The 25,578-nt window shown below is 38.2% G+C and overlaps 1 protein-coding gene across 3 annotated transcripts in view; it reads right to left on the bottom strand.

Moving 5' to 3' along the window:
• The window catches only part of CERS6 (ceramide synthase 6), a 313,957-nt gene that overhangs the window by 133,355 nt on the left and 155,024 nt on the right, over nucleotides 1–25,578 (bottom strand). For all 3 annotated transcript variants that reach the window (XM_082396858.1, XM_082396856.1, XM_082396857.1), the window contains exon 4: nucleotides 2,489–2,546. In XM_082396858.1, coding sequence (XP_082252984.1) covers nucleotides 2,489–2,546 — 58 coding nt within the window. The remainder of the gene's footprint in view (nucleotides 1–2,488; nucleotides 2,547–25,578) is intronic.

Genomic DNA, 25,578 nt, shown 5'->3' on the forward strand with positions numbered 1-25,578 from the left:
AACGGGAGCATAGAATTTCAGGGTAGAAAGGGTACTTAAGGCTACTTAATACACCCTAGACGATGAGACGTATCAGATTCATTTGACCTAAAAGCAGAAGAAAATTGGACAGTGCAAGTTGCCTAGGTATTTTTCTAACAGCACATGTAATGATCCACATTTTGGATGCTGGGAATAAGAAGCAGCTGTGGCCTTTCATATTTTAAAATTGGTCCACTAGCCTGCTATTTTATTTTAAAACATTTAGGGTATTGTGAAAATTGGAATTACCTTGTTTTGACTATTTCTGGTGCTGCCTTCATAATAATTTCTTTTCCTTTTGGTTAGATGGGCAAATATATTGTCCATTCCAACAAGCTACCAGAAACATATTTTAAATATTCATTAAAGTAAGTATTTAAAGTTCTAAACAGAAACAACGACTTCATTAGGTTAAGTTTGCCAGCTTAACTAAAGGAAGTCATGAGGTTAAGGTGGGCTGGTAAAGTGGGGAAAGTACTAGAATAAGAGATAGCAGTGTGCGTTTCACTTGAGATGCAGCCCTTTCATAAACTCACTGTATGACCTGTGGAATGCCATCTACCCTCTCTGGACTTCTGCTTCCTCAGCTGTGAAATGAACGAGTTGGACAAGATAGCTTATGAAGTCCTTCCCAGTTAGCTCATATGGAGTTTATGCACACTTTTCTATCTCGCAGTATGACTAAACACTAAAAAGTACAGCTCATACAAAACTGAGTGCTTCTTAGAGAGTATCAAAGGAAGAAACCCCAAATACAAATTAATCCAACAAGAAGAACAACATCTATTTCTCCTTTCATTTTCAAGCATTTGTTATATCTAGAGGCAGCTGAAAGGAAACTGTTATAGTTTAAGGAACAACAATTTCCAGGCAAACATTCTATTGACAAGCCCTTTTACTGCCTTCTACAGAGCCACTGAGGACTAGGGGGTGAAAACTACTCTCCTTCCATTCCGTCTGTGTCAGGGACAGAATGAAGCAGAGCTAAGTGTCAAAGTGCTTCCTGTTCTGATGACAGATGGCCAGGCTTGCTGAATGAGAGCTTTTAAAAGAGACCACATCCTGCACATCTAGGGAAAAGGGCAAAAAAGTGCTCCTGGCTCTCACCATCTCTCCTTGCTCACCATCAAAGCCCTTCACCAACAGAACCCGACGTGAATTCCAAACCGTGACCTCAGTTAGCAACTCGACATTCCCATGAAGCCCAGCTCTCCCATGTCAGCTGAAATTCCATCCAAAGCTATTTCCTCTTCCAAGGTAGTCAAGTTGGAAGCATAAAAGCTCTACAGCCATTCTTTCCATTTTTTCCCCTAGATACATAAATTTGAAAACTAGAACAGTAGGGTTCCAAAATAAGCACTTTCCACCACATTTATTTACCCCAGTTGAGAATGTCTTCATACTTAGAAATTTTACAGAGTGAAGTTCATTCTTTTAAATCTATTCAAGTGACCTCTGGGCCATGTAGTCTTATTAAGTGAAAAATAAGTGCAGTTACTAAAGGAAAAGACAAGTAAAAAGATTATTTCCTCTAGGAAAATATGATATTGGGAAACAACCGTTATTTATAATAGAATTTGCCAAGGGCAGACAATATCTTACAACTCAGACTTGAAAAATGAAAACGTATTTGCAATTTTCATATCAACATTTACATGAGAATTTACTAGTAAGGCGTGCCACTTGGCCCAATGCCCCAGTTTGAAAAAATTTTTTTGCTAAATAAAGATAACATTGATATCACTTTAAAGGGTAATACCATAAAACATTTTTTAAAATAATTTCCCATTTTCTGCCTACTCACCATTGCATGACTGTGAGAACGTCTTTGTGAGACTTGAAGTTAAGCAGCCTAACTTGTTAGTAGTGCCATTAAGCACTGAAATCAGAAGAAAAAGACTATGACGGCCTCAAAGAATTGCTTTCATAGGTAAAGGTGCCTTTGTTCATGCAGAAGAGCAAAATAGCAGCCAGGGAACACAGTCTATAAAAGGAATTGAATTTTCCACTGGCAGTTGGTGTTACCCTGTTGGTAGCTTTGCAAGACACTAAACTCTAACTTCTACTGATAAAGGCTACAGTGATAACACAAAATGCCACAAGTGATGTTTTCAAGTTGTGTGATGTGTGATGTGGAAACTCTAAATTCTTTCCAAGCCTGAGATGGATTTTATAAGGTTCTAATGCCCATAGGTAGCAAATAACCAACTAGAGTGGTCAATGGACTTACTAACATCTATCACTGGAAAAACAAATTATTTTCAAAAGTATTTTCGGCAGATGCCTGAAAGTTGTTTACTACAAAGAATAAACCACCAATATTTTTATAAATCAAAGAAAAATGTACAAATAATTCTTAGCAAGTGTGTTATGATTGTTTAAAATTCTACTACTGCCACAACACAAAAAATGAGACAGAGGCTTACAGTTACATAAGAATTACATAAAGTAACTTGACAGAACCTACCTTTTTCAGGAACCGGACTCCATAGGTAAATATATAAAGGCCAAATGAAAATTTCCACCTGTGGAAAGGTTAAAAAAAATTCTATGATATTCAATTTAAATATTTCACAGCACATTCTGAAATACGTGAGTGAAAAAAGTCCATTAAATGAACCCCCCCTACACACACCTCTGCCCCAACCAGGGATTAAACTTAATAAGCGATTTCAGTTCTGGCTAAACACATACACTTATGTGCATGGCATACTGCAAATATTTTAAATATTAATAATTATATTCATAACAAATTTTCTTTCACTCAGTTACTGTATTTGCCCATTTGCTCATCTTCTCTTCTACCAACATGTGAATCTCCTCTTGTTCATTGCTCATGAACGAACAGATTTTACAAATATGAAGGTATATAAGATAGCTTTGAATTCTTTGCCTGTTTCAGATATTAAGTAAATGACTTAACTTTTGTTCATATTTTTTTTTAAATAAAAGGTATAATATTTTTAAATCAGGTAACATATTTTTCCTTCATCTTTTAACAAATTTTTATTGGCATCTTTCTGGATATTGCTAAGGGAACCCATCTGGAATCCAAATCATCCATCTGATGTGCAACTGTTAACAACAACCTTATACCATCCCAAACTCTATGTCTAGCTGTTAGACATTCATTTTTTTAATGAGGAAAAAATTTTAAGTTCTCTTTCGATGACAAATGAATTGAATGTTTAAGTCTTTTAAAATACGAGACCTTATATAAAGACTTTATATAACTTATATACATAGTGTGTGTATATATACGGTTACTACGAAAAAAACTCTTATCCTGGTACTCAATTCCCGATTTTACTTCTTATATTTTCTGAGTGTGAATAGCTGTGCCTTTAAAAACTGATTGATTTCTCTAAATAGCATTCCTGAGGTCATGCTGTTCATGATATCTTGGGTTACAAGTTGTAAATGAACACAAAGGAGAAAGTGACTAGTCAACTTTAATTTGTCAGGAGGCAAATTGCTTTTTGTGTTTGCAAGCCATGTAAAAATTTCAAATAAGATTTTCTTATATTCTTTTTGAGATTCTTTTCCCATATAGGTTATTACAAAATATTGAGTATAGTTCCCTGTGCTATATAGTAGGTTATATTTATATTTATATATATTTATTGGTTATCTATTTTATATATAGTAGTGTATATATGTTAATCCCAAACTCCTAATTTATCCTCCCCCCCTTCCCCTTTGGTGACCATAACAAATAAGATTTTTTTGAAAAGTTTATTTTAGGAGATGATTCAGGTTACAGACAAAATTTTCTGGAAGAGATGACAGCCCTTTGGAAGTAAGAACTATGGTAGGGGGCCTCAGAGAGCTGAGTAAGACCCAATGGTAGACACAAGTGTCTCTGAGTTTTATTCCTGGACTGACTGACTCTTCAAACATGCTGGAATTCATGTCAGAACTAACACTGAGAGAAGAGCTTTGAACTTAAGGGTTGAAAATCATCAACTAATAATCCATAAAGCCTGAATTCAGGAAGGAACAAAAAGCAACGATTCTAAAACCTCTTACAAAAGCCCTCTTGTAAGGAAGGGCAGTTCATATACTGCAGTATCAAAGTCAAGGACTTAATTTTAACCCCATCTCCATTATCAATTTTTGGTGGTTATGGGTGAAAAGTATCTGTGTGCTTCCTTCTGTTGGGATGCACAAATTCTAAATCAGAAGTTAAGACCAGGGATGGCTTCAAGGGTGTGTAACTTGTGCAGTTACACAGGGTCCCATGCTTGGTTTAATGTTTTGCTGTCGCTATCTCGAAATTCTTAATAATTGTTGAACAAGGGGCCCCATATTTTATTTTGCATTGGGCCCTGCAAATTATATAGCTGGTTCTGGTCGAGATACATAGATTCTCCTAACTTCGAGCATATCTACTAATATCCCTTGACCTCAGTTCCATCTCTATAATGGGAGAGTGGGTTTATATTATACTGTTTCTGATATTTACACTGTTTTGATATATTGATGGCCTAAGGATTTGGTGGAACAAGTACTCTCCACTCCTCTTGAGCCCCTCCCACTCCTGATTGTATTAAACCAACCTACTTCACGCATTTGCAAGTCATTTTTCTGGCCCCTGAAGACAACTGAATTTCCAACTCCTAGATTAAATGATTTATAACAGCTGTTTCCAGGTCACACAGTTAGTGAGGGAGGGCACGGGGACTACGGACCAGGCAGCATGGCTTCAACATCCCAGCTCTTAAGCATTAGGATCTGCTGCCTCTTCCTGATTTTATACACCTGAAAACTGAAGACAGTGTATTCAGCTGAAATGGTGTTTCTGACCAAGGGGCCATTCGTGGACACCGCATGATGAGAACGCTCTCTGTCCTGATGAATAGAAACGGGCTGCTTGCAAAACTGGAAACAGGGAAGGACTGCATTGGGGATTCTTTTCAATACTAGGGCACTTAAACAATACTGAGCTTGTCCACTAAAGTCCCCGGTTATTATCTGGGGGCCCTTCTCCATCTTATCCACTCATCCTGTCCTTGTACTGCAACACTATCCCTCCTTTGGGATTTGTGTCAAATGCTAGTTACACCAAAAAGCCACCTTTTCTGAATGTTGCAACACTGAAAGCATTGTAATTCTCTGATGGTGTGTTTCTTACCTCCTTACCTCGTCTTTGATTACAGCCACAAACCTCTGACTTGCTTGTGAGTTCCAAGTGGGTATGACTGAATCTTACTTATCTTTGTGTTTCTGACAGCAAACAGAGTGTCTGATGAGAAATAGCTCCTAAATTGACATCTGAATTTTTATTAACGGTGTGAGTACTCCCCTTGACTTCTCTACTTTTAGCTTTATTTTAACCAAAATTGTCCTTAATCAAATAATTTTATCAACTATTTCCATAAACTGTGCAAAATATGTATAGGAAAGGGAAAAGACATGCCAAATGCTGCTAACACAATTTTTCACATGACCCAAAACAGTAGGAATTTGGAATCAAAGAAAGTCAACTCTGGAATGGTCTAAATAATAAAAAAAAAAAATACTGTATTGAGTGCAAAACTAGGATACCTTGTTAGGACACACAAAAAATAACATATAGTTCCTTTGATTCTGATAGAATTTATTCATTTTGAGACATTTCCATTTTAGCTGTTCCATAATCTAAGGTAAGGAAAAAAATCATTGCTTATCAAAACATAAAGAAGAGTGAAGTAGGGCTTATATCTGTCTTTTCATAAAATTTAATATTTAATATAAACATGCCACTATATCTTGCAAATTATTACAAACAAAGTGAAACTATGGAGTTTGATAAATGAGAATATATTTTGAAATAAATTAGTATAAACTTTGTATATTGATACAGTCGTCCCTCAGTATCCATGGGGCATTAATTCCAAATATCAACATCAAATAACAAAATCCAAGGATGTTAAAACCCCTTATATAAATGGTGTAGTATTTGCATACAACCTATACACATTCTCTTGTATACTTTAAATCATTTCTAGAATACCTCATACAATGTAAATGCTATGTAAATAGTTGCTAGTACATGGCAAATTCAAATTTTGCTTTCTGAAACTTTCTGGAATTTTTTTTCCCCAAATATTTTCAATCTCTGGTTGGTTGAATTTGTGGAAGTAGAACCCACAAATACAGAGGGCCAACTGTACTTTAAAATACATAAATCTATCCTTTTACCTCTAAGTACAAAAAGATTAAATTCCTATTTTTCTACAAAAACTCAAAGCTGATGACTTTCATAAAGTATGAACAAAGAGACAGTATAAACATATTACACTCATATTATACTCGTATTTCATCACTTCTCCAGTCAAGTACAACAGGACTTATGAAAACCCTTCGAAGGGGTTTCTGTATTATATCGGACACATTCACTTCCACAAAGTTTTGAAGTGAAGTAATTGTGGCTTCAAACTTAATAGCAATAGTCATCTTTATGAAGTGAACAGTACTTCTACTTACTAGGCCCTCTTTGAGGATCACCTATGTATTTTTATTAAGACAGTAATAGCTGGCATTCCTTGAGTACTTATTTTATGCTTGGTACCATCATAAGAGTTTCATATGTATTAACTTATTTGCATCTTATGAGAACCCTATGGGGTAGGTGCTACTATCATTCCCATCCTACAGACACAGAGAAACTATTTAGGTCACTTGCCTAAAAACACAGTTAGCAAGTAATGAATTTGGGGATTCAAATCCAGGCAATCTGATTCCAGAGACCACATTCCTTTCTACTAAATATCGCCTCTTTATTTTAACACAAAAGTTAAAATAGAAGGTTTTTTGTTGTTTTTTTTTTTTTGCCAAGAACATTACTCTATAGCTCTTTCTCTGATCACATTAGGCAAAATCAGTGGAGTTACTCTGACAGCTGCAGCCTCCACTTTCAAGCTCCTTTTCGATACTAAGGCAGGAGGACAAGTAAGACTTTCTCTGTTGTCTTCTCTTCCTTTCTCCACAAATGTAAAGCACATACTCAAGGTGAAATGACTTGGCTACAGTCTTAGTTAGAGCTGGTGTCATGAGTGAATGGTGCATATCCTAGTAGGACCATAGCTCACCGAGGGCAAGGATTGGTCTTATGGGTGTTTTACTGTAACATCAGTATATTTCTGTATATATAAATCAGAGTTATCCATCTCCCATTTTTTATGTGTTCGAACACGAGCTTTTCTTAACAGTCTTGTTCTACCAAACAGCCTTGTTCTTCAGTGATCCCTGGGAGTCCATCCACACCCTTGTTTTACCGATGAAAACATCAGGTTCAAAGAAATGTGTAACTTCTCTACATTCCCAAGTAACTTGGTGAAAGAAAAGAGGTCTCCCCAGTTTTCACACCAGGTCTCCTTTGTTCACATCTTGTGTCCCTATGGCCTTAAAGTCAAGACTAGAAACAGACAACGACACCATAAGTTTCAGAAAATACTCGGCAGACACCTGATACGCTGCCAATTCTCTAAGGAGGTAGTGTAATGTCCATTAGTGCACAGACATCACATTTCACAAATTAAACCAACACCTAAATTTTTTTTTACAAAGCCACAGGTGTCAGACTTCTATTTGTTTGTTTGGGTGGTTGGTGGGTTGGCTGGACTCTTGGTTTGTAGAACAAAATAAGGCCCCTCAATTATATTTTGCATTTAATAAGTCTAACAAAGCCATCGGGCATCATTGAATCATATTAATGATGCAGACACATACTTCTTTCTTGTTCCACAGGCTTTTAGCCAAAATACCTCCCCCAAAAGATTAGTTTTCTTTACATTTAGAACACAGTATTTTGAAATTAAGATAGACCCAAAGTCTTAGTTAAATAACTGGTAGGTTTCAACTGAGAACATTGTTTTAAAGAAGTAATGATTTTTAAGTCGGTATTCTCCTTTTCAAGCTGTTACTGGGACACTAATGGTACTACTTGAGTACAATAGAGATGTTCATCAACTAGGGAGAAAGTAAATTGACTTTAGTTTGAAAAACATCCCAAATAGCTTAAAGAATGAAACAAAGGTGAGATTAAAGATTCCTTTTTTGGAAACCCTGGTATACAATCTAAATTCCCAGGATAGCCTTCAGACTTTCATTAGTTTAGGAATCCAAAGAAAAACTCTAGCTAGGGGAAAAGATGTGACTCATCCCATGGACTGATTATGCAGACCTGAGTTTTCACCGTAAAGCAAACATTTCCTGAAATTATTTCTATCTCCATCAATAATTAACTCTGTGACTCCAAATAGTTTTCCTCATTTGCTCAGCTGTTTCTCTGTTTGAGAAGCAACAGTCTTATCAATGCAATCACTGAGGTTGGAGGTAAGTCAAACCTATTCACTTCATTTTCAGGGCAAAGGTGAACTTAATTTGAGCAGAACTGTCTTCACTAAATCACTGATTCAAAGAACAGGTTAAGCACTTACATAAGTTTGGTAATATGCAAAATAACGCTACATCTTTCATGAATATATATACTTATATACATATACACACATATATATATAGCATAAAAATAAAGAAGGAAATATAAACACCAAATTCAGGATAGAGATTGCCTCTGGAGGGCAGAGTAGACAGAGAAGGGGTATACAGGGAGCCTCAGCTGCTTCTGTAATATTTTAATCCTTTAAAACAGGATTGGATAGAGCTCAGAGGGTCTTTGTTATATCAGTCTCTGTATTTAAAAATACTTCATTATAAAAAAAAGGTAACATGAATAAGAATTATGTTCAGTAAAAACATATAAAATGACTGTCTTTTTCTTTTCTCACACCTAGAAACTATGAATGGCTTGTTCTTTATGTACCATCAGCCCAAACATCCTTTTCTAAGCATTATAACTAATTTTACTCTTTTCCTGTCATTATATTCATGCTTTTAGGGCTAAAATTGCCATTGGAAATGTTTCAGGTATTGTCTGCATTTATGCTGACTTCTAAATCTACTGTGCTCCATTTCTTAGATTTAACTATGATTTAGATATTGGTGCTTTTTTTTTTTAATGCTTTGTTTATAAGTTCTATCAGCAGTCAAATTTTACTAATTCTCTCTTCAGTTCTCTGTTGAGGTCTATTCTTTTATCTCCAGGTTGACTTCCCTTGTCAAGTGCCCAGCAAGGTGGAACTCCGCATTGCTGGCATTTGTCCCTTCCCATGAGTCTTTCCAACACCAGTCCCAGGCCTCTACACTCTACTCAAAACACATCTGCCAAAAACCAGTCTCCACAAATTACACTTCTGTTAGGTCATTCTGCCTATAAAATATTTCTCCTTACTCCTATAATTCCCCTGAATATAGACTAAACATATAATTGTGAGCTTAAAGTCCATTCATTTATAATCAAGTTTGAAAGGCCATGATTTGTGGAAATCAGAAAAAGATAAATGAGCATTTTCCAGCTAACACTTGTCTAGGATAAGGATAAAGGAAGGAATAAAACCAAGACTGCTCTCCTGTTGCCAAAAATAAAATTAGTCAATATGACTTTGGAACATGCACTTGCAAATGTCACAATTCTTAAGTACGTGGGTGAGGCAAAGGCAGCCGAATATTTATTACCATCTAGCGTCAAACTAATGTCGTGTGCCCCTTGAACATCAAGTGCTTTCATAGTCTCTATGTAATCTTTTTTCTTTTCTGAAAGCAGACTGAAGACAAGGAGTCATTTGTTCAGATGCTGTGATTGCATAGGAAAGAAGCAAATGGGAACTAATGGTACTTCAGTTTGCAAAAGGTACATACTTTTGAATTTAAGAAAGAAATTAATTTGCCCCTCTCTACTGCCCTGTTTGGTGTCAACTTTCTGCCGTGGGCTCTCCTGCACATGTCATAACTGGACGAGAAACTAAGCAGCAGACCGTTCACAGGGATCGGGGTGGAGACCCTCTTTACCCTTAAATCCTGCCTACAACTCTAGTATAAAATTTCTTTAGTTTCCTCATCTGAAAATGGGAATAAAAATACCTATTTTTTTAGGGCTGTTAGAATTTAATGAGAAGTGAAAGAAAAAATTAAAATATAGAGAGAGATGCTCAGGAATGGACCCTAGGATGCTAACTGGGCTCATTCTTAATTCACTTGCCCTGACGCACCAGTCTCACCATGCAAACACTAAATATCATAAATCATGTCTCACCTCCTGGAGTTTTTTTTTTTTCATCTTTTTTCCACCCACACCCACACCTCTCATCCCACAGCTCCTTCAGCCTGTTCGCCACCACACTCTCCACCTGGACTTTTAAGTTGTCTGTGAAGAATACCCATGTGTACATGTAGATGTTTATGTATGTACACACATAGATACATATATTATGTAAATATAGGTATATGTATGTGTATATACACACATATCTATGTATGTGTATATGTATATGTACATATAAAAGTTAAATCCAAGAATGTCAAGGATCTTCCAATCGGAAACAAGTACAGGTATGTAGGCTTCTGACCTAGTAGCCTCTACTTGGGAGGATGATGTTCTTGCTCCTTCCTCTATTAGAGAAAGAAACGTAATCAGACAAACAATTTGTAATCACTGAGGTATTTTCCAAAAAAGTCAGTCAACCTGTACTTCCGTATAAGAAAATAAGCCATTTCACAAAATTGAACCTAGTTACAACACACACAATGAAATTCTTGGCTGACTAGTTGATGCCATGTGAGTTGTATGCTGATTGAAAGGGTAATGAGTTGCCCACACACCAGCTATATTCATACTGTGGCACCTCATGTTTTAAATAACCTGAACCCTCCTTTCACTATGAGCATTGGAAGATAGTGGCACTGAGCTGCCCACTTCAAAGTAGCATCATGCTACCAAAAACTGTTAGCATTCATAAATGAATTCGGTAAAGTTGCAGGATATGAAATCAAGGTACAGAAATCTGTGACATTTCTATACACTAATAAACTATGAGCAAGAGAAATTAAGAAAATAATCTCATTTACAATTGCATCAAAAAGAATAAAATACCTAGAAATAAATTTAACCAAGGATGTGAAAGATCTGTACACTGAAAACTGTAAGACACTGAGGAAAGAAATTGAAGAAGACACACACAAAAAAGGAAAAATATTCCAGGCTCATCAATTGGAAGAATTAATAGTTAAAATGTCCATACTACCCAAAGCAACCTACGGATTCAATACAATCCCTACCAAAATGCCAAGGGCATATTTCACAAAACTAGAACAAATAAATCTAAAATTTGTATGGAACTACAAAAGATCCTGAATGGCCAAAACAATCTTGAGAAAGAATCACAAAGCTGGAGACACCATGCTCCCTGATTTCAAACTATAATACAAAGCTATAGTAATCAAAACAGTATGGTACTGGCACAAAAATAGACACATAAATCAATGGAACAGAATAGAGAGCCCAGAAATAAACTCACACATATATGGACAACTAATCTACAACGAAGGAGCAAAGAACATAGAATGGAGAAAGGACAGACTCTTCAATAAATGGTGCTGAGAAAACTGGACAGCTACATGTAAAAGAATGGAACTAGACCATGATCTTACACCACAAACAAAATTAACTCAAAATGGATTAAAAACGTGAATGCAAGACATGAAACCATAAAATTCCTAGAAGAAAACATAGGTGGTAAACTCACTGACATTGGTCTTAGAGATATATTTGTGGATCTGACTCCAAAGGCAAGGGAAACAAAAGCAAAAATAATCAGGTGAGACTACATCAAACTAAAAAGCTTCTGCATAGCAAATGAAACCATCGTCAAAACAAAAAGGCAACATACTGAATGGGAGAAAGTATTTGAAAATCAATATTGAATGAGGGGTTAATTTCCAAAATATATAAAGAACTCATATAACTCAACAACAACAACAAAACAACCTGATTAAAAAATGGGGAGAGGATCTGAAGATATTTTTCTGAAGAAGACATACAGATGGCTAACATGTACATGAAAAGATGCTGAAAGTTGTCAGTAATTATCAGGGAAATGCAAATCAAAACCACAATGAGCTATCACCTCCAACCTATTAGAATGGCTATTATCAAAAAGGTAAGGAATAACAAATGTTGACGAAGATATGGAGAAAAGGGAACTCTCATATACTGTCGGCAGGGATGTAAATTGGTGCAGTCACTATGGAAAACAGTATGGAGATTCCTCAAAAAACTAAGAATACAACTACCATATGACCCAGCTGTTCCACTTCTGGGTATTTATCCAAAGAATAAGAAAACAGTAATTCGAAAAGATATATGCAACCCCATGTTCTTTGCAGCAATACTGACAATAGCCAAGATACAGAATCAACCTAAGTGTCTATCAATGAATGAATGGATAAAGAAAATGTGATACACACACACACACACACACACACACACACACACACACACACACACACAGGAATATTATGCAGCCATAAAAAAGAATGAAACTTGTCATTTTTGACAACATGGATGGATCTTGAGGGCATCATGCCAAGTGAAATAGACCGAGAGAGACAATTACCATATGATCTCACTTACATGTGGAATCTGAAAAACAAACAAAAGCAAGCTCACAGATACAGAGAACAGATCAGTGGTTGCCAGAGGCAGGGGGAGAAATGAGTGAAGGGAGTGAAATGGGCAAAGTGAATCAAAAGGTACAAGCTTACAGTTATAAAATTAATAAGTCTCATTATTAAAATTAATAATGAGAATATAAAGTACAGCATGGCAACTATAGTCAACAACACTGTGTTGCATGTCTGAAAGTTGCTGAGAGGACATCTTAAAAGTTCTCATCGCAAGAAAAAAAAATCCTGTAACAACGTATGGTGATGGATATTACCTTACTGTGGTGATCATTTCACAATGCACATATATAAATACAAATCATTATGTCTGTACACCTGAAACTAATATAGTGTTGTATGTCAATTATAGTTCAATAGAAAATAACTAAAAAATAAACTAGCATCATGATCTCTCGTACTAGCTAGCATTACATGGTATGACATACTGACTGTAAAGCTATACTTAGAAAATAATAAACAGCATGAAACAAAGGGATAAGCATGAGATTTCCAATCAGGAGACACTGTAATCATCCTCTGATGCTCTCAAAATGACCTTGGGCAAATTCAAGTCTTTTCTGCGGAAGCAATCAGACCTTTAAGGTCTCTTTGAACTCTTATATGTTGAGTCTTAGTCATATTTTGATCCTGCAGTATTTGACAAAACTGGCCATTCTGCTTTGCCTGAAAAGCTGCTGCGTTGCTCTTTTCCTCTTTTGTCCCAACTCTCCAAAGTCAGAATACCCAGGGTTCCATCCTCAGCCTCCTTTTCACTCCATATGCTCCTGCTAGTGAAATCACCCACTCCCTGTATGCTGTGCGATAGCTGCCTCTAACCGGCTTCATAAGGCTGGGTACCCAAACACCAGACCTCTCCATCAATACAGGCACCTTGGACTCAAGATTAAACGTTTCTTATCTCTCTCCCAGAAATCCACTGTTTCTGACATATCTTTATCAAAGACATTATTATCCACTAAGTTTCCTCTCCTCCTCCTTCAACCCCTATCTCCCATCAGTCATCAAATCTAAAAGTTCTACTTTGGAAATATTCCTTTCATTTATCCTCTTTGCTCTATTCCCTGGTCCAGCACATGTAGTTTTTGTCTCTCTTGAAGGGTGGGCTAGCCTTTGCCGAGCTCCACAGACAGACATTTAAGCCAGGATGTCAATTGATTGATTGAATCGTGAGAAAAAGAACAGTCGCACAGTCCAGAAAATTTGCTTTGGCATGAATGACAGTTTCTCTTCCTACAGGCAAACCTACACAGAAATCCAGAGTATAATCAGAAGATTGATTGCAAAACAGAACAAGAAGAGTTGGTGATCTGAAGATGGGCCTAAGGCACTTTCGCCAAAGAGCATGTCTTACCATTTCAGAAGCCGACACTCCTTTTCCCCGCTGCTTTAATAAGCTCAGCCAACCTATACCTCAGAACGTCCCATTATAACGTGCCTGCACCCCTACCCTTTTCTCAGCTGGGTGAAACTAATCGAATGTTGCCCTAGCCAGGCCTGGAACCACCTCTTTAAGGGGACTTGACAAATCTCATTTCTAATCCATCATATGTTGATTCCTTTTTTTTTTTTTTTTTAACCTTAACCCTAAGTTTGGAAATAATGAACACATACATACTTGTCTCCATGTATTGCTTACAAATATTATCTCTCAGGTATCAGGGCTGCTTTCCATCTTCTGAATTGCCCATTCACCTTTATGCCTCAGCACCTTTGCTCATACCTTTCTCTCCTGGGACTTCTTTTCCTCTTTATCCAGCTCAACTTATCATGACCTTTCTGAAATTTTCCCTGGTCCCCACCCCCCAAGGCAGAAGTGTTTGTCCCCATAATGTACTGTTCTAATATTAATATTTATTATAGTTATCCTTTAAGAGACCAACCACCAGTTGGATTTTCAGTTCTGAGTGAAAGATCTGTGCCTTAATTCTGCCCAGGACTAACATTAGGGAGGCTACGTTTGCACTGTCTGGGCTAGAATACTGGATCCATCATTTTCAAACAGTCTTTGTGAGCATGGGCGCTCCCCGTGACTCTATCACCTGGTCTATAAAATGAAGATAGTAACACCTATTCAAAGGGTTTGAGAGAGGATTAAATGAGACAATACTTGTAAAGTGCACAGAATAGCATTTCAATGCATGGCAAGTGTTCAATAACTTAACTATCTTTACTATTTTTATATAGCATATATATGACAGATACCCCGTAAATGATTTCTGAATTAAGCTTTATGATTAACTGTATGGGCCAGTGCCAATGGCTAGACACACCACTAAACTGCAACATGACTTTAGGACAGACATTTCGTATGACATTTGAAGATACAAGGGTAGAGGAGGCCTTCATTCTATTAAAGCTGTTAAGCAGTGGGTCATGTAAATGAGACTCTCTGTTGCTTCTTTATTAAGTTTATGTGTCGGAATTTGGCTGACTTCTTATTCTCCCCTTGTTTGCAGCTTTAAAGTTATTGAATATTTAATGCTACAAAACCACTTGAGATTGCTGCTACACTAAATCTGCACATTGTACAAGCAGCTCTGAAAATGTTAAGAGTAAAATTTAGTAGAGCTGGGAAGTGAAAAGTACAGCAGTGAATTTCCATGGCAATGTGGTGTTATAAATAAAATATGATACATGGAGTAATCGATCACCGAACATGTACAGATGAAGAGAATGAGTTTATGTTTATTCAGGGGTTTTTTAACTCCTTTGCTTTGAGATATTTTATAGCCACAAAATTATATATCTGAACTCCAAGGTCATAATCTAAAACCTGTAAACCCACATTCTCTAAGCAAGAAGTTGCAAACTTAAATTCTTCGGGGACCAGGCCTGCCAGACAAACAAGGAGATGGTTAGGCTAAGCTCTCGGTACCGGATGAATGGCCACTGGCACTCAGTTTCCATGTTGGCAATGGGACAGGAGGTGCTCAGGTCTGTGGCAATTTCAATACCCTATTGAAATAAGGGTCAGTCAAATGTCAAGAAGAATCCAAACTCAATTGTGGCCAGATTTTTCCCGTTTTTCAGAGAAAGCTGGCAATCTGATATGTTACATATTTTATATGAAATCTGGTTTTTTAAATAAATGCTGGCAATTAACGCGATTGAAAAATAAAACACCAAACAGGCCAAACAAAATCCATCTTGAAGGCTGGATTCAACTTGGGGTCACCAGTTCACAACAGTTGCTCTAAGCTTTTTACTTTCACATGTGGCAGAAATGGGTGGGATGTTTTATTTCTAACCCTTACTCTCTAAACTACATGAATAAGCCAGAATGAAACTCTTTGCTTTCCTGAGGCATGGAATTTTTGTGGGTAAAATTTCACCCTCATTCTCTGATGACCTAATGAACTCTTGCTCGGTTCTCAGAAAATGTCCAGCAACCAAAACTGGACAGAAGTCAAATCAAAGAAATTCTATTTGTAATTACGCTCACAAACAGATAGCCATTCATTAAGGAGGATAAATTGAGGAATTATGAAATGCCTAGACATCTGGGAGTCTAAATATGAATAGGTCACGGTCCCTCTCTCAAGGAGCTGACAATCTACTAAGCTGTTTCTTGAGGGGCTACAGCTGCAAATCTAAGGAAGCCTTACCTATTCGAGGTCATCATTCACATCCTCTGTCTGCACTCCCAGCTTGGGACAATACCCGGACAGTAATCTTTATTTCAGGATCACCCTGCCCTGGTGTCACTAGGCAAAAAGGCCTGGAAAACTCAGTCCTTTCACATCAGATCTGGAAATCTTGTTAAGATGGAGATGGTGTCATACCCTTTCCCTTCTCTCCATGAGCTGAAGAGAGGGACTGGTGAGTAGAGATGCAGTGGGGAACCAGGCAGAAAACCCAAGAAAAAGTTCCACTGGGCCCAATGTCCAAATCCTCAATGTTTCCCCAATGTCCAGATCCCCTGAAGACTTTTGTAGTAACACAGAGCAGGAGAGATGGTCAGGAGATCAGTGGCTCCAACACAAGGGAAAAGGGGGCTTTCATTATGCGTCTGGAAGTCCCTGCCCCATGTTAGTGGAATAATGGAGGAAAAGCTCACGGGGATGGGAGATGAGAGTGACAGGGCCTGTTCTGGTCCCTTTCTGAACCTAAAAAGGAGTTGGGGCTAAAGGATTCTTGACATAATCAAACATTTATCGGAATGAACTATTATATTCTTGTATTTCCTTTCCTTTTCAAATAAAAAGGTTAGTAAAGGTAGATGAATGTTCACACTTGGAGAAACAACAATAAAAATAATTATTACAAAAATGTTTCTCACACTGTCAAAGTTTTGATCATAGATGTTTTTAAGTCTGAAAAGGTATAATGAAAGGAGGAAGGGCAAGGGGAGTGGGCAGGTTGGGGATGCAGGGAGGCAGTCGGTAAGACATTTACAACTAGAGTTTCGATAGCAAATCAGTCACTCATAGATGATGGCAAATATTAACGGTAAAACAATTCAAGTCACAAAATAAGATGTATTCACAATTTTCCTGGGACATCTATACTATGTAATTCAAGGCAGAGGTATACAATCACACAGACAAATTGATTTTCAAGTGGTTCCTTGTCGTCACTTGTACATATTTGGGATGTAATGGCTAATGTAATAAATACACATTCTTTCTCTGCTCCACTGCATGGTTTAGAGTAACATTATTTCCTGGAGCTGTAAAAGCTCTTTCATGTAGAACCTCAGGTTTACTGGGGTAGCACTGCCAAGAAAGGAGACAGATGGAGAAGCAAGCAGGTCCTTAGGGAAAGAATGGCATGCAGATTTTTCTCAGAACCATGGACTTCTTTCTAAAGGGGTAAATAATTAAACCCCGTAGTATTCCTGCAAGTGGCCTCTCTGCCTGCAAGATGTTGCCTATTTTTAGCCAGACTGAGGTTCCTAAAAGAACAGTTCTGAAGACACTTTTATGACTTGACTCTGGTCTTCAAGGCTTTCAATAATCAAATCCCACCTTTAGACTCCTACTTTGGTCCCCACTAGCCCAATGTGCGTGTCTCCTGATATATCAGATCTGGGCCTGCTGCTGCCTCGACCCCCTTCACCATCTGTCCAAAACCACTCTCCTCTACAAGGCCCCACTTATCGCCTCTCTGCAAGACTTTCCTTCTTTTTCCAACTCTTGCTCCACAGAAGATTACAGGATTCTTTTGCTCTGTTAATCACCCCCTCCCTAACATCATAGACAAGCAAGCAAACAAACAAAAACAAAAAAATATCCTAGTGATGACCTACTATTTTCTGGCCACATGGCAAACATGGCTTGTCTGAGGTCACACAGTAAATACAGGAGCGGGGGACCAAACTCAAAATGTACTTAGGATGTCTGACACAAAACCCCTATGAGTTTTGTACAACAGCACTCTGCCCATCATTTAACAATAACAATGACCATAATAACAATAATAGCTAACACTTACTGAGTAATTACCAATGGATACACTTCTAAGCATTTTACATGTTCTAATTCAGTAATCCTGACAGCAAGTAGGTATTACAATGACTCCCATCTTAGATGTGGAAGGAAGACACGGAAACATGGAGCAACTTGACTGAGCTCGCATGTCTCGTAAGTGGCAGAGTCCAGGCTCTTAGCCCACATGCCATACTGCCCCATCTACTGGCTAATAGTGCCATCTAACTGCTTCCTGAGACTTTTATAGCTAGTTCTTATGTTCAACTGTTCTCACTATATTCCCTATCATTCTTTTTATATCAGGAAGGGAAGTCTTGAGAAAAAACCAAAATGTTGAAAGGGATGAGTGCTGGAAGGAGGTGGGAAGAGGAAAGGAGAGACATAGCAAAGGAGCAGTCTTATTCCTTGGTCTGAAAGGATGAACCCCTTAGGCTATCCTCAAGATGAAACTAACCATCAAGTTGAAACTAACCATCTTCTCCTTTACTGATGTCCTTGAAGCCACCTTTGACAGCCACAAACTAAATGGAAACGATAGAGTAAACAGATATAGGTACCAGGTCAGCCTGCAGGTACCTAGAGCCCTGGCACAGTGTGGGTATCCAAAACCCCCAAAGGTATGACACTACCACCAACCCAACCCCTCACTGATTCATTGCAGGAGTTCTACAAGCTCCTACAAACCTCAGTTTTGGAAAAAACTAATTAAAATATTGGACACTACTTCCACGTCACGAATTCACAATTCATGTTTCAAGGGGCACTGCCCTTCAGAAGACACCATTAAGAAAATAAAAGACACAAGTCACAGACTGGGAAAAAATGTTTGCAAGTCATCTAGTTGATAAAGGATTTATATCCAGAATATTTAAAGAACTGTTAAAACTCAATACGAAGAAGACAAACCCAATTTAAAAATAGGCAAAAGATCTGAACAGACATTTCACTAAACAAAATATATGGATGGCCAATAATCACATGAAAAGATACTCAACATCATTATTCATGAGAGGGATAAAAAAATTAAAACCACAATGAGATACCACTTTACAGCCACTAGGAAGACTATAATCAGAAAGACAATACCAAGTATTTTCCAGAATGTAGACAAACTGGAACCCTCATACACTGCTGATGGGAATATAAAACGGTGCAGCCACTCTGGAAAACAGTTTGATAGTTTCTTAGAAAGTTAAACCTAAATTTACCATATGGCCCAGCAATTCCTCTTTTAGGTATCTACCCCAGAGAAACAACAACATGTCCACACAAAGACCTGTATGTGAATGTCCATAGCAGCATTATTCCTAATAGCCAAAAAAAACCCACAAGTAATCCAAATGTCCACCAATTGGTGAATGGATGAACCAAATGAGGTATATTCATCCAAAGTACTGATACATGCCACAAGATATATGAAACTCAGAAACATTATGAGAAATGAAGTGGAACAAGCCACAAAAGAACACACACTGGATGATTTCATTTATATGAAATGTCCCGAAAAAGGAAAATCTACTGAAACAGAAAATAGATTAGTGGTTGTGAGTGGCTGGGGAGAATGACAGCAAATGGGCATGAGTGTTCTTTTTGGAGTGATGGAAATGTTCTAAAATCGGATGGTGATGCTTGTACAACCCCGTAAATTTACTGTAGAATAATTGAGTGGTACCCTTAAAATGGATGAATTTTATAGTATGCAAATTATACCTCTCTAAAGCTGTTAACCACATAACAATGCCTCTGCTCCCTGGTTCCCCTCCAGCAGCTCTCACTGAATGCACAACTGGCTGTCCTGCTCTCTGTCATTATTCTGTCTCCTCCACAGAATAATCAGCTCACAACTGAGGTTCTCTCTCTGATGCACTCAAAAGCACAGAGCAATGAAGCACAAAGGTGCCCAAAGTATTTCATGCTGGAAGCAAACACTTAGGGAATGGTCTGCTCAGTGTGAGCCCTACAGCCGACTCCTGCCTGTAGGAGGGCACTCTAGAAATCTCTTCTCCTGTACACTTCCAATTGTGAGGAGTACTGGTTGATTTTTTTTAACATGTGGCACCAAACCTTTTGTGTCCCCCTCCCTGACTCCTGAAAAGATTGCAAAAATATGAGACATTTCTATTAGAAGATACTAGTTTTGATAACTTGGAAGAGGAATTTAAAAGAATGGAACAAAGGGGTATGAATATTTCTTATCATCCAAATTAGGAGAGATGCCTGTGACATCATTCCCTAGACTAGGGGTTGGCAAACTTTTTCTGGAAGGCCAGATAATAAATATTTTAGAATTTGTTGGCCAAGAGGCAAAATCAAAGATATTAAGTACTTATATAACCATTTAAAATGTAACCACTTAATAATGGAAAAACCATTGTTATCTCACAGGACATAACAAAAACTGGAGGCAGGCCAGACGCGACTGGCCATAGTTTGCCAACCCCTGCCCTAGACACACATGCGTATCGCACCCCACCCATCTTTGCAGACCTCCTGGCAACGTGGAATCAGACCTCTGCGAAGTTGTGTATTTGAAAGCCATAACCTTTTAAGCAGCCCAAACCTACTATAAGCATAAGCTGCTGATTGCTTTCAAGGTGGAGGGGAAATGAGGTTAAAGGAGAGGACTAAAACCAAAGGCAAATCTTAATTAAGATTAAGAAGAGTTCCAAGTGATGTAAAACATTTATATCTTTGTTTGGTCTTCCCTAAGAGACTGAGGATGACTCCCTTTAACACATTTGATTCCTCACAAGTTTTTTTCACTTTCATTTCAAACCCTAACTAACACAGTCCTCCACAATTCCACTGCACAAATAAACCAAACAGGTTTACTGTTTCCCTCCTTATCTCAGAGCCTCGGTCAACAGAATGCTGACATTAAGACCTAGAGACAGACTTGGATGTAGACTATGGACAGAAGAGAACATAACCAACCCACAGACGAAGCTCACCTGCCTAAACTCCATTTTTCACACTTACCCGGCTCTCGGATTAAAGGCCTTCTGAAGAAGCTCCTCACTCTGAACCCCCATTGCCTTCGTCTCCTAATGACCATGGTTCTTTGCGAATTAGGCCAACAGCTGTAGCCTGGCTTTGCGTCTGAAGACATCACATCACAGAAGCTATAGATACAATCAGGTCTCTCAGTGACATCTGTGAGAAAATTGGACCCGAAGAAGCCGAGCTACATCTGTGGCCCAGGTCACAGGTGAAAGGTGTTAAAAGCGTGCTGCAGAGCTGCTGGGAGGGGGGCTGCCAGTGCGTGGAGAAATGAGCATCGGTGAAATCCAGTACATCCACAAACATTAAAATCTCTTGTAGGGCTTCCCTGGTGGCGCAGTGGTTGAGAATCTGCCTGCCAATGCAGGGGACATGGGTTCGAGCCCTGGTCTGGGAAGATCCCACATGCCGCGGAGCAGCTAGGCCCGTGAGCCACAACTACTGAGCCTGCGCGTCTGGAGCCTGTGCTCCACAACAAGAGAGGCCGCGATAGTGAGAGGCCCGCGCACCACGATGAAGAGTGGCCCCCGCTTGCCGCAACTAGAGAAAGCCCTCGCACAGAAACGAAGACCCAATACAGCCATAAATAAATAAATAAATAAATAAATGAAATTTTTAAAAAAAAATGTTACTCACTTAAAAAAAAAAAATCAAGGCACTATTTAGCTAAATCATTATTTGATTTTATTGTTCAAAATTAATGCCCAGATGCTAATCTACCTACGTGCCTATTGATAATCATACCTTGTGCGTATTTTCCATAAATTTTATAAATATACTCATTGGGGTACCCAGTAGCTCTTTCCAATCCCTCCCTTACCAAGGTAACACAAGTAGCCATCTAAATGGGTGATTCAATGGGGCTGAGAAAAGGGAAACGTTCAAATATGGAGGGAAGGTCTATACTCTCCCCACCCTCAATGTGCCTTTGGGCACAATTTCTCTTTCCCCAAACTGATAAGATACTCAGCAAATACATCACAGTATTACAAACATCACCCGGACATTCAAAGGGCGACCCAGTGAGCAGCAGCTAATAAAGAAGTCAGGAACTCTGAGCTTCTGTTTCTCCTTCCATAGGATGGAAGATCATTGTTACAATCTCTCACTACATGGGAATGTTGAAGTGGAGTCCCTCTGAACTATATAGAAGTAGATAATCTATACATTTCACAAAATGTAAGTTCATGGAATAAATTCTCTACAACATGTTTCATGCTGACTTGGAGACTGTTCAGTGCCCCAAAGAGTTTCCCTTAAATTATAGCATTATAGGGAGACTTACTGTATTCTATTCTATTCTATTCTAGAATGCTGACCTGTTCAGATTTGAGAGGCCGGGGCTGGAAGTCAAGTATTGTCTATATCCCAGGGAGTGACTAAGGTCGAACCCCAAACTCCATTTCTTGATGCACACACAAATAACTACAACCCTGAACTTCACTAGATCAGATTTTTCCCTGTCCTTGATGTTAACTCATGAGACTAATGAATGCAATTTAAGTTATATCAATTGACTGCATTGCATGTGTAGATATTTATTACTTATTCTTCTCTGCTCCCTGGGAGCAAACAACACATCTGAGTTCTTAGTATAAACTCTCTCTGCATAAGTCTGGGAGCTCAAAAATGTTATTTGACTACACAGTTCTCTGTACAAAAAAGTCTATACATGTAGGTAGGTTGATCTGGGTGATTTTTTTATTTATTAAAGCTCTAAAGACTTGGATTAAACTAAAGCTTCTAGCAATGGGCCAACATCATTTTAGCACTTATACATTTAGCGAAGATACTGAAATTATAGGGAATAAAGTACTATAGCAGGCAGATAATTCATGTATCTTTTCTCTAGTTGCACTCAGAGATATATTTCTACAGAAATGTCATATGAGAATAAATATATAATATTTCTATGTTCCTTAATTTCTGCTAAACTAATTTTTAATATGCCACTTGATCTGAAAATGGTTGTGAAAATCAATCTTCTTATACTTTTTAAATTAAAGAAAATAAAAAGAATGAACTGATGCTTATATTAGTAATATTCTTGGTATTTGTGACCACCACCTTCTTTAATTTCACTATTACCATCAAAATATGTACATAACATACTGACTGCCTCCGAGACTCCTGTCTAAATCAACTTCACTGACTTGGCATTTCATTTAAAGTATGTTATGACTTTGTGGTTTAGAAGGGCAGTAAATTTTCCTTTATCTGTGCTTCCTTTTCTGGAAGTCCTTTAAAATATTCTGTTCCTGTGTTTTCCAGCTGAAACTTGCATGCAAATATAAGGCCTGTGAATTAAATTTGTTTTTAAAAGGTACCAAGATAAGGCCAAGAAATTGGCATCTCCCTGAGAAGCTTTAATTTCCTCCCCTATAAATTGAGATGGCTGGACTATGTGAATGCTAGTGCTAGGAGACTGTTTAATCAGAATTGACCACTGGTCTTCTCCGGAAAGCAGAGGTCAAAGCAGAGGTCAACAAGGGACCAGCAAATGAGCATGCAATACTGCCAATAGATACAAAATAACTTTAAATCATGAGTCAACATCAAGGAAAGAAATAGATCAGATGTACTGAGAGCTGCAATTGTACTGGGGGCTCGTTGAAAACTGTTTCCCAGATTAGGCCATGACCTTATGTGGGAGACTGTGCCAACATCTTTTATGGAATTCTAGATGGTAAGAGAGAGCCACCTGTTATGTCAGCTGACAATGGATATATTTATCCACCTTTGTGAAGGGGTGTAGATCTAGCCAATCTGCCTAGTTGAATCATAGGGCGTAGGCTGAAGTATAATAAGTACTGGGTGGTGAGGGGTATGAAGAAACTGATAGAGAAGCCTTGAATTCCATGGTAAGAATTCCGCATTTGCTCTGGAGAGCAGAAAGAAATCAATCTATGAGTTCTATTTGGGTGTGACGCTTCTAGATACATTGAAGATAGTTTGTAGTATATTGGTAAACAGATGGGGTGGTGGTTAACTTTGCCCAGTACCACAGAAAAGTAGGAACTGGACTTGGGTACCAGTTATATGTGAGCATTATAAAGGCATCAGATCAATTTCATTCAATCCTCAAATTTAATGAGTGCAAGGCATTGTATTAGAAGCCACAGGAAATGGAAAGATGCCTTTAAGGAATGTACAGTCTAGAACCTCCAGTCAAGAACTCAGGAAGACACATGAGAAATCCTATCAAGTTGCCTTCGGGTTTCAGAAGCCAAGTGGCTGAGCAGTAGAAACACTTCAAGGCTGAGAAGACATATGAAGAGGGTCTGGAGCAACAACACGGATCTTGAGGGTCTCTTGCTTGAAGAATACGGTCGTTTCCTAATCACAAGGTGAGAAGTTGAGTAAGTGTATCCATGACTAAGCAGACATCACTGTCATTTATAATGTTTATGGTGAGAAGCGAAAGGAGGAAGGTGAAGCCTTCCACGTGCAAGTTACAAACACTATAACCACCCAACGAGGAAAGCTTTACTGTATCACCAGTCAAGGGGGTCTCAGAAAGGCTCATATGAGGGGAACCCAGACTTCAGCCCCGGTGAATCTGACTCCAAAGCCCACTCCACTCCACCAGTATGTTGCCAGTATATGAAAATGCTACTACTAGAGACAGAAAACCTTGGTGAAGGAATGATTGGCTATAAAAATGCAAATATCCCTGAGTCAAATCACACATGAATGCATTACAAGTATTAATACTCTTGCTAAATTAATTTGTAAGGAAGTTAGAAGTGTATCTTTGAAGGCTAATAGAGGATTGGCTGGAGGGAAACAGGGCAAGAGCCAGACAGAAGAGATTTTTGTATCCCTCCTGCATGCTGAGTCCTTAGTAGCAAGAAGGTTCTGGATAAGAGGAAAGAGGTCAAGATACAATAAAGACTCATCTCTTTGTCAAATAGAGTTTGATGTAGAAGCAACATAACAGTAGCCAACACAGGTACTAAGTATTTTGTTCACATAGCTAAAATATCTCTAAGTTCAAAACACAGCTAGCTTTCTTCCTTTCCTACCTTCCTTCAAAAATCCTTTAAGGAACTGTCTCCCTAATCCACAAGAAAATCAGAATTCACCTAATGATCACAAATACATTCATTCCACTCTTTGGAACGTGCCAAGTCCACAATCACCTACTGTGTTTTCTTCCTGACTTTCTGAACTCAGTCCTAGTTTCCCAAATATACCCTAAACTACCCGGCTTCCATGCCTTTGCTCATGCTGTTTCCTCTAACAGAAACCTCCATCTACCATCTCAAAATACCTCGCTTCCTGTAGAGTCCATCCCAAACTGTGAAGCTCATCCTGATATTCTCAACCTAATGTGCATGCTCCCTCTGAACCTTGAAGGGCTTACTTTATATTTCTCTTTTTGCATTTATTCATTCTCCTTTGCCCTGAAGTCATTTTTATTCTTGTCTTATGCCTACTACCAGTGTGTTAAACCCCCTTTAAGGGAAGGAGCTTATCTCTATATCACCAGCTCCACTTCGTGCCATATTCAGAATTCAATAAATAGTTGTGACATTTAATTAAATCTATCCAAGACTGTCAA

The sequence above is a fragment of the Balaenoptera borealis genome, assembly GCF_965194805.1.
Source record: "Balaenoptera borealis genome assembly, chromosome: 6".
Lineage (NCBI taxonomy): Eukaryota > Metazoa > Chordata > Mammalia > Artiodactyla > Balaenopteridae > Balaenoptera > Balaenoptera borealis.